General features: G+C 45.3%; 2 protein-coding genes across 3 annotated transcripts in view; one reads left to right on the forward strand and one right to left on the reverse strand.

Moving 5' to 3' along the window:
* Positions 1-1,306, forward strand: part of lrrk1 (leucine-rich repeat kinase 1) — a 34,959-nt gene extending 33,653 nt beyond the window's left edge. For both annotated transcript variants that reach the window (XM_018763125.2, XM_018763126.2), the window contains one exon: positions 360-1,306. In XM_018763125.2, the coding sequence (XP_018618641.1) occupies positions 360-537 (178 nt within the window). In that variant the 3' untranslated portion in view covers positions 538-1,306. The remainder of the gene's footprint in view (positions 1-359) is intronic.
* Positions 1,307-9,358: 8,052 nt separating this feature from the next.
* The window catches only part of chsy1 (chondroitin sulfate synthase 1), a 38,933-nt gene continuing 33,937 nt past the window's right edge, over positions 9,359-14,354 (reverse strand). The window contains exon 3 of the mRNA XM_018763259.2: positions 9,359-11,770. Within this exon, the coding sequence (XP_018618775.2) occupies positions 10,175-11,770 (1,596 nt within the window). The 3' untranslated portion in view covers positions 9,359-10,174. The remainder of the gene's footprint in view (positions 11,771-14,354) is intronic.

Genomic DNA, 14,354 nt, shown 5'->3' on the forward strand with positions numbered 1-14,354 from the left:
TCCGTTTACGGCCTGAGTGTGTAAACTATACTATTTTGTTCATAGATAATAAATTCTATTACACAATGCAGTAAGTGTATTAATATCTGCCCATGTCCTAAGTTTTTAATAATGAGGACAATAGTGTCGGCTGCAGTTGCGCAATGGTTGTTTCCAGCCAGCGTTTTGGAGAAAACCCATCCTTCGTGGCTTTCCCTCTCAGCGGGTCAGTGTGAATGGAGTAAATAGATTCTGCAGGGAACTTTGTGCCCTGCAAGGCAGTAGCCTCCCAGTAAAGCCCAGTAAACTTTTCTAGGAAGAGCTAATATGCTAAAACATATGTTTATTCCTCATACTTTTCCTTTTTCCCCCTTCTCCAGGACCTTAGTGGAGGCAGCCCTCGTTGCAAAGGACACCGTTGTGTGCGGCTTTTGCAACGAAAACATGGAGTGGTGCCTGGCTGTCTGGAGGGGCTGGGGAGCCCGGGAGCTGGAGGTCTTCTACCAGTCCTACGAGGAGCTGGGACGGCTGGAGACCAGCATGAGGAAAAGAAGGTAGCCCTTGTGCCCTCTCAGAATCAGAGCTCTGTGGGCACTTGCACGCTGACAGGCCGCACTGTTCGCATCTGGAGGGGGGAATGGGGGGGTCTGCTCTAACATGAGCCCTGCATCGAGGGGGCCAGAAGGGAGGAGTCCTGTGAGGAGCACTGTATGTACCCTTTACTTCCTCTTGTGCCACCCTCCCCCCACCATCCCCTGGATCCATGTATCTACCTCCCGTCAACTGACACCTATTACCACCAAAGCCCTTGACAGCAGACATCTGTTCTTCCCACATGCTGCGAAGTTCTTCTCTGGGACACGAAACCAGTGTGAGAAGGACTGACCCCATAGGCTGTAAAACCCACTAGGGACCAGCGCAGTGTAAAGACTGTATCAAATTGCATGTCCATTTGCATCTAAACCATCTCTGCACAGACCAACTCCAGAGATGAGTTTTCAGGAGGTGAAAATGACAAGATTAAACTGACCTGTTGCTGGAAATGCAGGACCATTAAAGTGAAGCCAACAGTCTTAAGATGATGATGATGATTTTTTTTTTTTTTTGGGTTAAACAGCACTTGATAGATTTTCACACTTCTGTGGACAAGGATGATGCAGACAGTCTGAATCCAGGCCAGTAGAGTGCTACAGTAAATACCTGCAGCATTATGGTGAAGACACTAGGACCCACATTCAGTTAAATTCACTGTGTTTGTGTGATAAAGCATGAAATATTGTGAAATATTATTTATATGTTGATCTTCTCAGTGATGTCTGTGCACATGTATATAGAACCTACTGTGTCTTTGTACAGAATAAAATGAGCATTGGATAACAGACAAAATGCTTGTGACATGATGTCCACGCCACTGTGAAAGGGTTCTTTGTGCAGAGTGATGGTGCTTTAAACCCTCTGCTTCAGTTCAGCTGAATACAGGTCCACATCCCATATTTCATCGGACACTGAGTGTTTGAAAAAGTTTCATATTTTCATGCAGAAAACCATTCTTTATCCTGTTTCTCAAAACTGTTAAGGATGAAATACCTATTATAAAATGTGTGCAACACTTAAATTATGTTCTCCATTTTGCTGAGTTCCTCTTCATGCTGAGTAAGCATGTACAGCAGCGTAAGGAACACGGTTACTCTGATTACAGAGGAAGTGCAGTAAGAACACACAGAGAGCTAGAATTACAGCGTGGTTAGAGGCCGGTGCAGCCCGAGGGCCGTTGCCTCTGAGGAGGCGTACTAGGTGCACGAGGGGAGAGAGTCCCAGAGGTCCCAGCCCAACACCTTCCACCCGCCTTTGGCTGGGGAGACACCTGCGTAGCGTTACAGGATCATCCCTCTAATGGGAGGGCTGATGACAAGGCACACACCTGGACAGAGAAATAACCATTGGCTTTTATGAGGCCATGAGGAACCAAAAATTAAGGCAGTCACAGAGCCTCGACTGAAGAGTGCTGAGCTTAAAGCACGGGGAGACTCGGCAGGAATTAATCTCTGTGTGCTATGGGCTAGAATGAATGCACTTCAAAGCAAAGTGTGTTGAATGAGTTCACTTGGGAGTTTAACCTGTCCAGTTAAAATGTAGAGCATCCAGGTGTTTCTGAAGGAGGGTTTGAAAACTCAAACACACTGAGTTGTAGCCAAATGCCTCAAAAACTTCCTCCCCAGGCTCAGATACACTCGCTTATCTTGGGTATAATAGTGTGTTGCCAGAGTATTCTCATAAACTGTGATTGCGTCCATTAGAGAACACAGGAATCAGGAATATGAGTATACACGGAGAAGGCCAAGTGCTTTCAGTCACACTTATCCAGCTTCACATGAAGAGGGGGAGTCCTGAAGCTAGAACATCAAGAAACTGGCTCACAAATGGATGGTGGTAACTGGCCAAGTCCTGCAAGACCCCTGCAGACCACTGTGGTGATGGGGAGCACCATGGTCCTCATTGTCAAGAAAACACGGCGCAGTCATGCAGGCACGTGTGGCTCAGATCCCGTTCTCATATAGGGTGTAAAGAGTCCAAAAAAGTTTGGCTTTGGGAGCATTGTTTAGTCATCCGCTGTTGGGCTTACAGCAAAAGAGGAGTGTTTTTTTTTTAAAAAAGAAAAAAAAAAACCGATCCGTGCCGAAAAGGGGAGAGGCCATTCGGATATGTGCTATCCTACGTTCTGATTCCCACTGAGGGCCTTGAAGAGGTGATCGGCATCTCATTCCCTATGCCAGTTGTCACCAAAGGTCGGTCTCCAGCCAACCCCTTTAAATCACTTCCTGGCCATTTCCTGTCTCATATATTTTCATATTCCTTTGGTCTGAAACAGCTGAGCCATCACTTACCACTGTTTCTGGATTTAAACCTCAGTACTTGTTCCTGAAGAAGTAGGTGTACAAGTATGTGGCAGCAGCTGGTGGGGTGCTTTGAGTTTCTGCCTTTGGAACTGAAGGGTCCAGGTATGATTTCCACCTTTAGCTGTAGCACCCTTGATAATGTGCTTGTCCTCAGTTACTCAAGTAAAAAATATCCGCTGTATAAATGGGTGAATCAATGTAAGTAGCTTACCACTAAGTTGCTTTGGAGAATGGCGTCAGCTAACTGAATAAACGTCAGAAAAGGCTGCTCTGCCTTCCAGCTTCGCGAAGCAGCTGGCACCCCAGCTCCATGTTGGGCACCTCGCTGTTAAGTGCCTCCTCCTTCAAACGCTCTCAGGAGGGTGTTTGTTAAGCAATGGAAAAGTCATTACTGCTTGCCGTTTTCTCCCTATCCATCAGCGCGTTTTAAGTGGCTTTCTCTGTCATGTAATTGTGGTGCGGGCAGCTTTACAGGACTCTCCGCGGGTCAGGCAGTGCACGGCTGGCAGCGCCACCGGCTCCGGGGCGGCAGCGTGAGGCCTGCTAATCGCTTCCAGGTGGCGGCCAGCCCTCCAGGTTGAGCTCCTGAGACGCAACACCGGCCAAAGTGTGTATGGGGCTGTCCTGGGCCAGCAATGGCAGGGGGAGTGGTGTGAGGGCTGCTCTGCTGTACCCCCACTTTCTGGCACTGTGCAGAGCCATTATTACTCTTATTTAAAGAAATGAATGGCAAGTCCACTTGAGCAACACATAATGATTCAGCAAGCCCCGCTCTGTTCTTCCCTTGTACATGTAAAGCACTCGTATCAGCCACTGCGAGACCTCTGATTGTAACTTCCACAGTGGACGGTCGTGTTGAGAGTTCAGGAAGTGGCATTTTATAGGAGGGATGCAACTTCATTGGCATTCAGTTCAAATATTGTTGCTTGTGTCCATGTCTATCTATCTATCCATCCATTATCAATGACTGCTTGTCCAGTGGTTGCGAGTCTGTACCAGAAGTATAGGAGGGGAGCCAGGGTACACTCTACAATGGGTGCCAGGCTATCACAGGGCAATTGCACTCACACTTTCCATCACATAATAAGGACAATTTAGAGTCACCGATTCATATAAAACATCTCTTTGGACTGTAGGGGCAAACCACAGCACCTGGAGAATAAAGACATGAGGAGAGCGTGCAAACCCTGCACGTATTGAGCCAGGAGCTACGTGGCCCCCGTGCTATCTGCGGTACCACCGTACTGCCCATGTATACATACTTATGTGTGTTTAATAGTCTATGTATGTAACTAGGCATGGAATCAGCCATTAGTGTTCTTACTGTGCATGTGGGAAAGTGACCCCAGATACAACAAACCTAATGCATGATGAACAACTAAGCATTGCATCTTGGGATCATCTGGTCCTGCGGCGCTACATGAGTAAATGTGTTGCTTATTTGACAAAGACTCTCTCTTTACCTAAGTGTAACTCCAATCCACTGCCTTCTCCACTGAGCTGGAATTCTCCTTAGCTTGGGTTCCTTGTGGTGCTGAGGTTGCTGTCTATGTGACGTGCGTGGAAGTTTCTGAAAAGCCGAGTCCTCTCTAGACCGGTCCCCGTGATGCCCCTTCATGCCCAGATGCCTTTAACGAGACCCATTCACAACATGCTTGGCAAGCCAACAGATCCTTTTTATATTGTGCTTAGCATTCCATTTTCCAGGATTGGAAGGCTTATTTTTAGGTGGCACTGCTTTCAGCCTAAAATAGCGATTTTAAATCAACCTCCTTTAGATGTGGCAGGCATGGCAACCAAAACATTTACCATCGTCTTCTATCGATTTGCTTTTTGGTGGCTTGGCATCTAAAAGTGCTCTTCCCTCAAGTTTCATTCCGTTTTTGGCCAAAATCTGCAGCTGAGTCCCGCTGTTGCACTTCGACTACATTTTCACAGGTAAGAGATGGATGCTACTGCTTTCTTTTCCCTCTTAAGATTTTGTTTTCCCAGTCTGTGCCAATTTTGGGGGGGGGGAACTCCTACAGATGACAGTACAACCAGTGATGTCTCAAGTACTTTCAGCCATTTATAAACCCTTTGTCATCAAACACGTTCTAAATAAACCTGGGCTGTGTTAAATGCGCAGTCCAGGTTTTCTTTCACACATTCCGCTTGGGGTGCCTTGCGACGGACTGGCGTCCCGTCCTGGGTGTGTCCCCTCCCCCACCGGCCTTACGCCCTGAGTTGCCGGGTTTTCTTTCTTCCACCTTAAATGGCAGGAGGATCTAACGTTGCAGAACTGGGCCACAGGGTTTGGAATAATGGCTGTTCCCTACAGTTCCCTGTAGCTACAATGTTCACGTGTGTTTGTGGGCCAGCATTTCTACAGTAATCTCTAGTTATGGGTCATTCAATATTCAAAACTGTCGGCGAGTCAGGTTTTACTTCTGAAAAGAATCATCTGTCGGGGTGGACAGTGCTGTACGTCTCTATTGCGTGTGTTCTTGCATGACTTTTCTATTCTATATCTAATACATTTCTTGTAGTTGCTGAATTCCCTGCACATAGGGGAATATAAGCACGCCTGTAATGACACTCATTCATTTAAAAAGGCTGCAGAGGAGCTCTCGCAGTCTTCCAGGGTTGGCTTGGCATAGAGTATCGATAAAATCTATTCTATTATTTCCACCGTGTTGAGTGCAGTGGGCAACAAACGTTGTGTTCTCTTCTCACATGGTAATGTCATTGAGCGAAGATCAGCGCGCAGTCATTTGAGTACTGTTTTACAAAAAACAAGTAGCCATCTACAGTGAACGTTGTCCAACATGAACAATGGTTCAGTTGTTAAGTGGCACCACATGCAGTTTAAGGTCTTAGGGAGATTTGGCTGGCTGACTGTGCGAGCCAGACTCCGAGGATGCCAATCGCCTCCTTGCAGGAAACACACGGCCATCACTAGGGGAACATGATGTCATCAGTTTTTCTCCACAGGTGTTTTACATTATTATTATTACTACCTTTCTGTAGCTTAAACACACACACACACACACAGAGTCAATTTTAGTATCACCAGTTCACCTGAGCTCCATGTCTATGGACTGCAGGAGAAACCCACACAGACATGGGGAGAACCTACAAACTCCACTAAGACTGACCCAGATTCGAACCTGTGCCTAAATAGCCCAACCCACTCGCTGTACCACCCTATATTAAGTTTAATATAAGCAAAACCTCATTGTATCGTTTTATCTTTGAATAACATATACAGCGAGAAATGTTAAGTGGCCCTTCATCAAATACTTAAATACATAGCAAGATGTGGTTTTTTTGTAGTATCATAAAGAATTACTTTGTAATAAACAGCTGATTGTAAAATTGTGATCTCTAAATAAAAACATCCTGTTCAGCAAAATGTATTATTGGTACAAGGAACAGTTTAAATGTTTTTTTTTTTTTTTTTTTCCTCCCCGATAATGAAATGAAAGTATTGATGGAAGTGAGAAAAAAACTCTTGGCTCCTTTTCAGATATGCAGTATTACTTTAATACTGTAACATATTGTCCTTCACAAAACAGAGAAGAGCTTGTTTGGGAAAAGAGGAATATCTGCTGGTCTGGCCATGTGGTCCACAGATGATCGGTTGAATGTTCTGAATTCTAATTTAACTAATGGTACAAGAGGGGAGCCGTGTTCAGCAATGCGTCTGTAATGACTTGCGGCTCGCTCCACGTATGAACGCAAGGGGAATAGGGGGTGGAGGAGGCCTGAGGTACCTCGTCTAGGAACAGTGGTCCGGCAAAGAAAGGTACCAAACCCAAAAACCATTTCCCATTCACCCTCCAGAAACGGGGACTGTTGCATCTAATAAAAACAGCATGTGTCTGGCGAAACGCGAGGATTGAATTATTTTCCTGAGAATTCAACATGAGAACAAACCCTTTCTTTTCTTTTCTTTTTTTTTTGCAGGGCCTGTTCGGCGGCAGTAATACATTCGGTGACACACGTGTGCAAACGAGAAATGTGACTGTCAAACGCTGAGCCGTGAACACAATGAAGAGTCGCTGCAGTAGAGCAGCTGCTTGGCAGAACCCAGAAACGGGGCCTTGATTGTTTATTTATCGTAGCGCCAGGGAACGTCGGGCTCTGCTCAGCACGGGGCGCCTACCAACCCTGTTTTCCATCAGCTTGCCATGCAGGAGCGTTATGAAATGCATCAACTGGTCACCTGCCGATGGCAGAGTGCCTGCTGGTCCGGGTCGAAAAGGGGCCTCGGGCCGGAGGAGGGATGGGGGGGATGGAAGGATTTGCCTCAGGAAGCTCACAAAAAGACAGTTATGTGAAACGGCACCATAAGACTTTACTTAACCGCCTTTGTCCGTGTCCTACAGCCACTCGAGACCGCAGAGCAGAAGAGCCTAGAAGATCCCTCTCAAATAGGTGGGGCCCCGGCTGGCACACGGAACCCCAGCACACAGCCAGGCCTTGAGGAGCTTGATGAAAACCAATGTCCCTGTGGTTAATTCTTGGGCTCTTTCTACAAATTAACAACAGACCACTATGCAGAAGAGCACAAATATTGCCGTATATTAGCGCATTCATACCGATTTAGCTATGGTAATGCTGCGCGTGGGCAAAGTCGCTCTCCGCTAGAAATTACAGGAATTTCTTATTTAGGTACTTGCCCTCGGGACCATTTGCAGCATATAAAATACACCGCAAACAGAAATAAATGACCTGGACGTGTCACTGAGTGCTAGGTGCCGTGTTGAGGTGTCCTCGAAGCAAAGACCGGTTCTCACGGCGAACGCAGAAGAAAGCTGGTTTATCTCTCGGGGGAGCAACTTGTGTGTCTTTGGGAGGACAGGTAGAACCCGGAGCTCACGGTACGGCCAGGATTCATAATCGGGAACTGTGCTGCTCTCAGCTCGAGGAGGTGCCCCGCGGTGCCCTCATACAGCGAGCGCTCATTCCTAGCGCCCGGAGCCCCAACTCGACCGAGGGCAGCAGCGACCTGCCTTTCTGCAGCAGTCTCTGAAGTCAGGCACTCATCCTGAGCAGCTATGGAGTTCCCTTCTGGGGCAAAGAAAAAGAGGGGGTGGCTGGAGTTTCTGACGAAGCATATCAGACGTCTTCTTAACTCTACGTTTCTCCACATGCGAGTCAGTGACACTCCACTGCTGATACTGTCAATAATAACAATAACCCAGGCTTTTTCCTCATTGTCAGCAGCCGGTCCTCCAGAGGGAACAGCCACGTGAACTTTCTCAAGGTTTTCAAAGACGAGCGCAAAGCTGGTATTGAAGACAGCCGTAAACTTTCCATGTCTTCGCGACAACCTGTTCCATGCCGCCGGGGCGCGTTTCGAAGCACATTTGTTAAATCGAGGGACGGTGTCAGGTGGCTAAAAAATAATCCAAGGACGTCTGGCCGGGGCAGCAAAGAGGGCGTCTAATGAGATTTTAAGGCAAACAATCGGATTGACGGTGTATTTAATTAGGCTGGCTGGGGGCACAAACATGTTGGGCTCAGATGAAAGTTGGTTTCTTCAGCCAAGAACTGCAAGATGCAACCCATAAAACCAGAAAACCGGGGTGCAATTACACATTTAAACTGGCTTAATGAAAACACGGATGCCAGAAACACATGGGAAATGATTACCAGGTCTCGGTGTGTCTTGTAAAAGATAAGGGCATTTCTCCCAGATGAATAACTGGTGTACATGGTGTGGCTTTCCTGAGTTCCCTGCAGGATACTTCCCAGAACGCTCACTTTATGAAAGCTCGCATCTGTAAATCTACATTTCATGGCTTGTCTGTCCTCTACATTTGTGTTCAGAGCATTTCCCTTGTATCAGAAACGATTTAAATTCATCATGGAGACTATTGGTTCCGTTCAAATGTGTATTTTCCACCACTTCGAAAGTTGTCCCCATATTTTTACTTTACAGCAAATGAGTAACAACTATCCATTACAAGATAATGAAATAAGAGTAAAAAATATGTGCCAAGTAACACTGGTGAGGCCCTGCTTTAGGGTTTCTGATAAGTTACCAATCGTTTTATCCACAATAAGAGAAGGGCCACAATCAATGTTGGAATAAAACTTTTGGCTTGTTGTTACTATCCTTCATAATATACACGTTCACAGAGTAAATTTACAATAAAAGGCACATAAGTCTTGCCAAAAGCAAGATTCACAGCATTGCTTAGAACAGAAATAGAACACAGAAGGACTGGAACATTTTTTTTTTTTTCTTTTTTTATTTCTTAAATATAAAACCTTTCCCAGCTGGACAGTGCTCAAAGAGAACACACATCAAAAGTCTACGGGCAGACTCCTGTGGGAGAGCGATGCTAATATCCCAGTGTCAGGGAAGGGAAGGAAAGGAAATTTATGAAAAACCCTCCCAGGCTAAAATTTTGAACACAAGACCAGAGCAGAACATGCTTCAAGTCACTGTGCAAAAAAAAAAAAAAAAAAAAAAAAAAAAAAAAAAACCCTCTTTGGTAATCAAAATTAGCAAAAAAGTAAGCACAAAGAAAAATAAAAACTATCCACAATTGTGAGAGGTTACACAAACCTTGTTAATGTGACACGTCCGATAGCCGACACAAAATGTGCATGAATATTCAATAAATTAAACAGTTGAAATCAATTTGCAGATATTTATTCTGACAGCTGTGTTCTGGTGAAAGAATAAAGACAAAGTGATTCTGCTTTTTCAAAAATGTGAAAACCGGCAGAAATCAAAAGCAACTGTAGGGCCCTTGATAATTACACATATCATTGTCGTTTAGAGATTTCATGTGAGTCAGCCTTTCCACTGGTGAATGAAATTCATGCAGCATCCTGTAAACATTCAGAAAATTACCCTAATCCCACATGTGAAATACCATTCTCTTAAGAATGGAATAAAAATTGCTACTTTCTGTAGGACCTTTTAAAATGACACAATAAGCCTTACGCTGTCAATACATTTCTCGCCAATGTTTCACGACGTACTATCCAAAAGGTCATATGACAACAAAATGACTTTACAGTATATTTCATTATTGTTGCATTCCGGCTCAACCAATTAAACATTGGTCCATTTTGAATTCTTTTTCCATACATTTCCTTTTTTTTTTTTTTTTTTTTTTAAAGCAGAAGTCTTTTGGTTTTCCCCCGATCCCCGTTTATTCTTTAGTTAGAAAAATTGTATTTCCAAAATATATTCATTTAGTCTATCCTTTAAAAAATAAATTAGGTAGTCTCAGGAGAAAAAAAAAAAAAAAAAAAAAACCCATAAAAAGTCCACCAGGTCCATTGTGGTTGGTTCACACTGTTCTTGTTGATCCATTATTACTACTGCTGATTTCCCTGAATCCAGGGTCATTCTTCTCGAGCCACAGTTCAGCCAGCTGCTGTGTCGACCCATACGAAGATGCTTTCGAACCCAAGCACATTTTATACTGTTTTGGATCAAGATTTGGGTCACATATGATAGGGTGATGAACGTGCACAATGCCAGTGTCTGTGCTTCTGAACAGTCTAATCCCTGATTGGACAAATTTATTAAAAAGGTCCACGTCCTCTAAACCCCATCCCTGGATGGAGATATCAAAACCACCTGCTCTTACTGAGTCTACTTTATATACACAAACAATACCAAACCCAAAATGTCTCCACAGCCCAGTTTTTGGAGTGAACACATAGTGGTTGTCGCTAGGAACTTTTCCTGCGTAGACCACCTTAGGGTCATACTGGCTGAAAATGATTGGAAAGTACGTCTGCTCTCCCAGGATTGTGTTGGCTCTACACCTCTGCAAGAAATCAGCTGTAAACAGTAGGTCAACATCACAGTAGAAAAGTAAGGAATCGTTGGAGAAGTGGGAGGAGCCTATTTCCAGAGCCAGAGCACGGGAGAAGGGTCCTGACACTGGCCTGATCTCCAGCTCAGCCTTGGGGTACTTTACATGGTATTCTCTCATCAGCTCGATGTGCTTCACTCTTTCTGTGTTGTTGTCCATGCTGAAAAGCAGGATCAGCAGCTTGACGTTCTGGTTAGGGATGAGACAGACCTTCTCAAAATTGGCCATGAACCGCACAAAGATTTCGTACCGCCCCATGAGAGGCACCAGAATGTTGACCTTCTTCTCTTTGGGCTCCTTGAGGTCAGATCTGGAAGTGCCGAGTTTGAACGGCACAAACATCTTAAGGGAGTTGGAGAGGAAGGAGAGCGAGTCCGATTCCTGGTTGATCCTACCAGCCCAGCCTCTAGCATCCATTTCTTCCTCTTCCCAAAACTGTATCTTACTGAAAGTCTGCTGCAGGTAGGCATGTCTCCTGACAGGAACAGTCATGGCCTTCCCTTTGTGCTTCTTGTACAGCATCAGCAGGTCCAACACATACTCGGCGCCAAACATAGGGTTGACTCGGCGGTAGCCATACTGGATCTCCTTAAAGTCAATAACACGGCCTCTGGTCTTTGCGTTGGCGTTGATCATTTCCATGACTTGCATTATGATGTCATCCAGGGCCATCTTCTGTGAGGAGTCTATCCCCCGGCGTGGGGGTTGCCCATCAGCGGGGGAGAAGATGTACTTCCCGGTGATGAACTCCCACTCTAGGACATCCTCACGCTGGTGTGGGTGGAACCTCATGAAGGAGGGTGGCATGCCCAGCTGCAGGTCCTCCTTGTGTACCTCGGTGCTGCTGTAGCGGCTCATCTGCACGATCTCGCGGTGCAACTGGATGGTGCGGTGCCGCAGCTCGGCGATCTTGCGGCTCAGCAGGTAGCTGTGCAGCCGGTACTGGTAGGGAGGGTTCTTGTTGGGGTGCAGTGTGATGGCACGGTGGATCTTGCCGTTATGCAAGTCACGGATGTAGCCCTTTTTATTGGGCTCATAGTTTTCATAGAACAGCTGTTGCATCTGGAAAACAAAAGGGAGGGCCTTATTAACCACATGGTTACTGAAAATTGGCTGGGTTTCAGTAAGATCATTAGCTAATCCTCATCTTGACGAGACCCTGAACCGTGACGCTTCTAGTAGCGCTTGTCCCGTTCTTCAATAACCACTACAAAAATAATTTGGTCATTCCGCAGATTGTTTAATTCCTTCAAGATACACTGAAAGTGTCATTGAAAACAGAGTAATGTTTATTCTGAAAACAACTAACAAAGGCAAAGCTTATGACTGGTCTACATATGGTCAGAGTGTCAATTACGATTAGATAAAGGAACACCAGGGTTGCGAAAAGCCAAATATTGACAAGTGACAGACCAAACAGAGCAAGATTTCGGTAGGCAATATTGACTCAAAACCTGCTGAACTTTAAAAGCCTAATGTTCCCCAAGTCAGTGGAGACCAAATGTTTAAACTGCGGTACAGCTGTTACAGCCCCAATTGGCAGAGATTCAACCGTGGCTCAAGAAGGAAGGTTTTGTGTTGTTGACTTCCAATGAAGAAGTTATTAGACAGCCAGAAATGTATTTGCAGAAAAGACAGCTACTATAAAAAGGTCAATTTGAGAGAGGGATTCTGGAAAGTAGCCACAGGTTCATTCCCAAGGGAAAAACAATGCAAAGAAAAGGACAGGAGAGCCAAAGTCAGAAAGCTGTGGAAAACCACAGCCAAATACGAATAGAGGGAGAGGAACTCTACTTTCTGATGACTAGATGTACCTCTCTGAATGTGCGCGCGCGCACACACACACACACACACACACACACACACACACACACACACACACACACACACAATGTGCAGTGTTGTCTGTCAGTTAAAGTCTCAGCTATAAGTTCATTTCAAAGAGACTTCAGACTTGGGTGCATCCAAATTGGTCTTCCACAGTTTATTTCATGACCAAATCCTGATTTCTTTCTTAAGAAAGAAACTAAAAGAATCAAGCTTCTTTTGGTATGATGGTAGGGTTAATCAAACAAGTGGCCCCTAGCTTGCAGGAAGCTGTACACAACCCGGACCCCGGGTTACTCAGGCACGGTTACACAACACCCTCATAAACGCAGCGCCTTAAAAAAAAATTATAAATAGCAAACTAGCGTCTGCAGAAAGGGGGAAAAGTGTTGATGGATGCTGCTGTGGCTCACCGGAGCAGAGATCACCCTTATCGGACATAACGAGAGTGGTTGCGGGGCGCTGCCAGCGTCTGCAGGTCGCAGCATGCTTCATCCGCTGAGCTCATGCGCTAAATTGCCTTTGAAAGGCAGGAATAACGCTGCGATGGGAGCGCAGTGTCAGTGCGTGAGGTCAAATCCCTCAGAAAACACTCCTTGTCCCGCTGCGAAGAGACACAAGGGTCGCGCATAGGATGTTTGCTCGGCTTCGCTGCTACCGCCTCTTCATTAGCGCCCCAACGAAGGCCTGACCTTTCGGTCCCGTTTCCTTCTTTTCTTGACCGCCAGTTATTACTCATTACAACAATTAGTTTTACAGTCGTTAACCTGGCCCCACGGCTCAGCTCACCCTGGCCCAGGGTTTCCGAAACCCTCATTAGAAAAGGCTTAAAGCTGCAAGCGAGGTGCCGCGCTTTCGGACGCCATCTACGGTGAAGTCAATGGCAGCAGAGACGGGGCTGCCAGAAGATAATCTAAACAGAGTCCTAGACCATCCAGCAGCCCTTTCACCCACGTTTCCACACAAAGACAGCCTAATAAAACACAACTCAATTGGGAGGCTTGTCCGCACATTTTAAAACGGACAGACCATACCGGATTAGCGAAGTCTATAACGCGAACCACGGTCCTCCGCTACAGAACCACCACCGCACGAGCTCCGGTGGGACGGGTTGCACAGGATTAATCTTCATTTTACTCACTCGGGGAGGGGGCGTAATGTAATCATTGTTCTGAATTCATCACAGTAGACACTTTCCACATGTTGGCATTTAGGCTTTTTATTTATTTATTTTTTTTTATTTTTTTTTTTTTCTCAGAGGCAAACAAGTTTAAGTATTACCTGATGAGAGCTGTTGCCCAGTGGTCAAATTAATCATGAAGAATGTATTCCCCTTGCCAGCCTCTTTTAGAATCACACCAAAAAGGTGTGATTTAAATAATGACAAATAGAAACAATAAAACACTTTTTTTTTTTCCCTTTAAAAGAAAGACCTAATTTGTTTCAATGAATGAATTCTGAACCGAGGGACTTGTTAGTATGCTGAAAGCACCTTGGCTGTTTTTCTAAATCAGACTAAATATACCACCTCACCCTTGAGCCTCAAGTTTGCCAAATCTGAGAAACAGACCATCCAGTAATCCTCATCAGCAGGAGCAGGGATTTTTCCCCTCAGACTTTTGTAAGAAATGTTTGTTTCTTCTCACTTCACTAGAGAATTTTTAGAATGGAATTAACATTTTCTATTAATGTACATTTTTCAAAACCAATTCAATTCTCGGTTCTGGCTCCGTTGTGCTGGAACAACCCCCCCCCCCTCACTCAGAACTGCTGAAACTCTGACCACATCTAAAAAGGGTCTGAAAACTCATGTCTTCCA

This window comes from Scleropages formosus, chromosome 11 (assembly GCF_900964775.1).
Source record: "Scleropages formosus chromosome 11, fSclFor1.1, whole genome shotgun sequence".
In the NCBI taxonomy this organism is placed as follows: Eukaryota; Metazoa; Chordata; class Actinopteri; order Osteoglossiformes; family Osteoglossidae; genus Scleropages; species Scleropages formosus.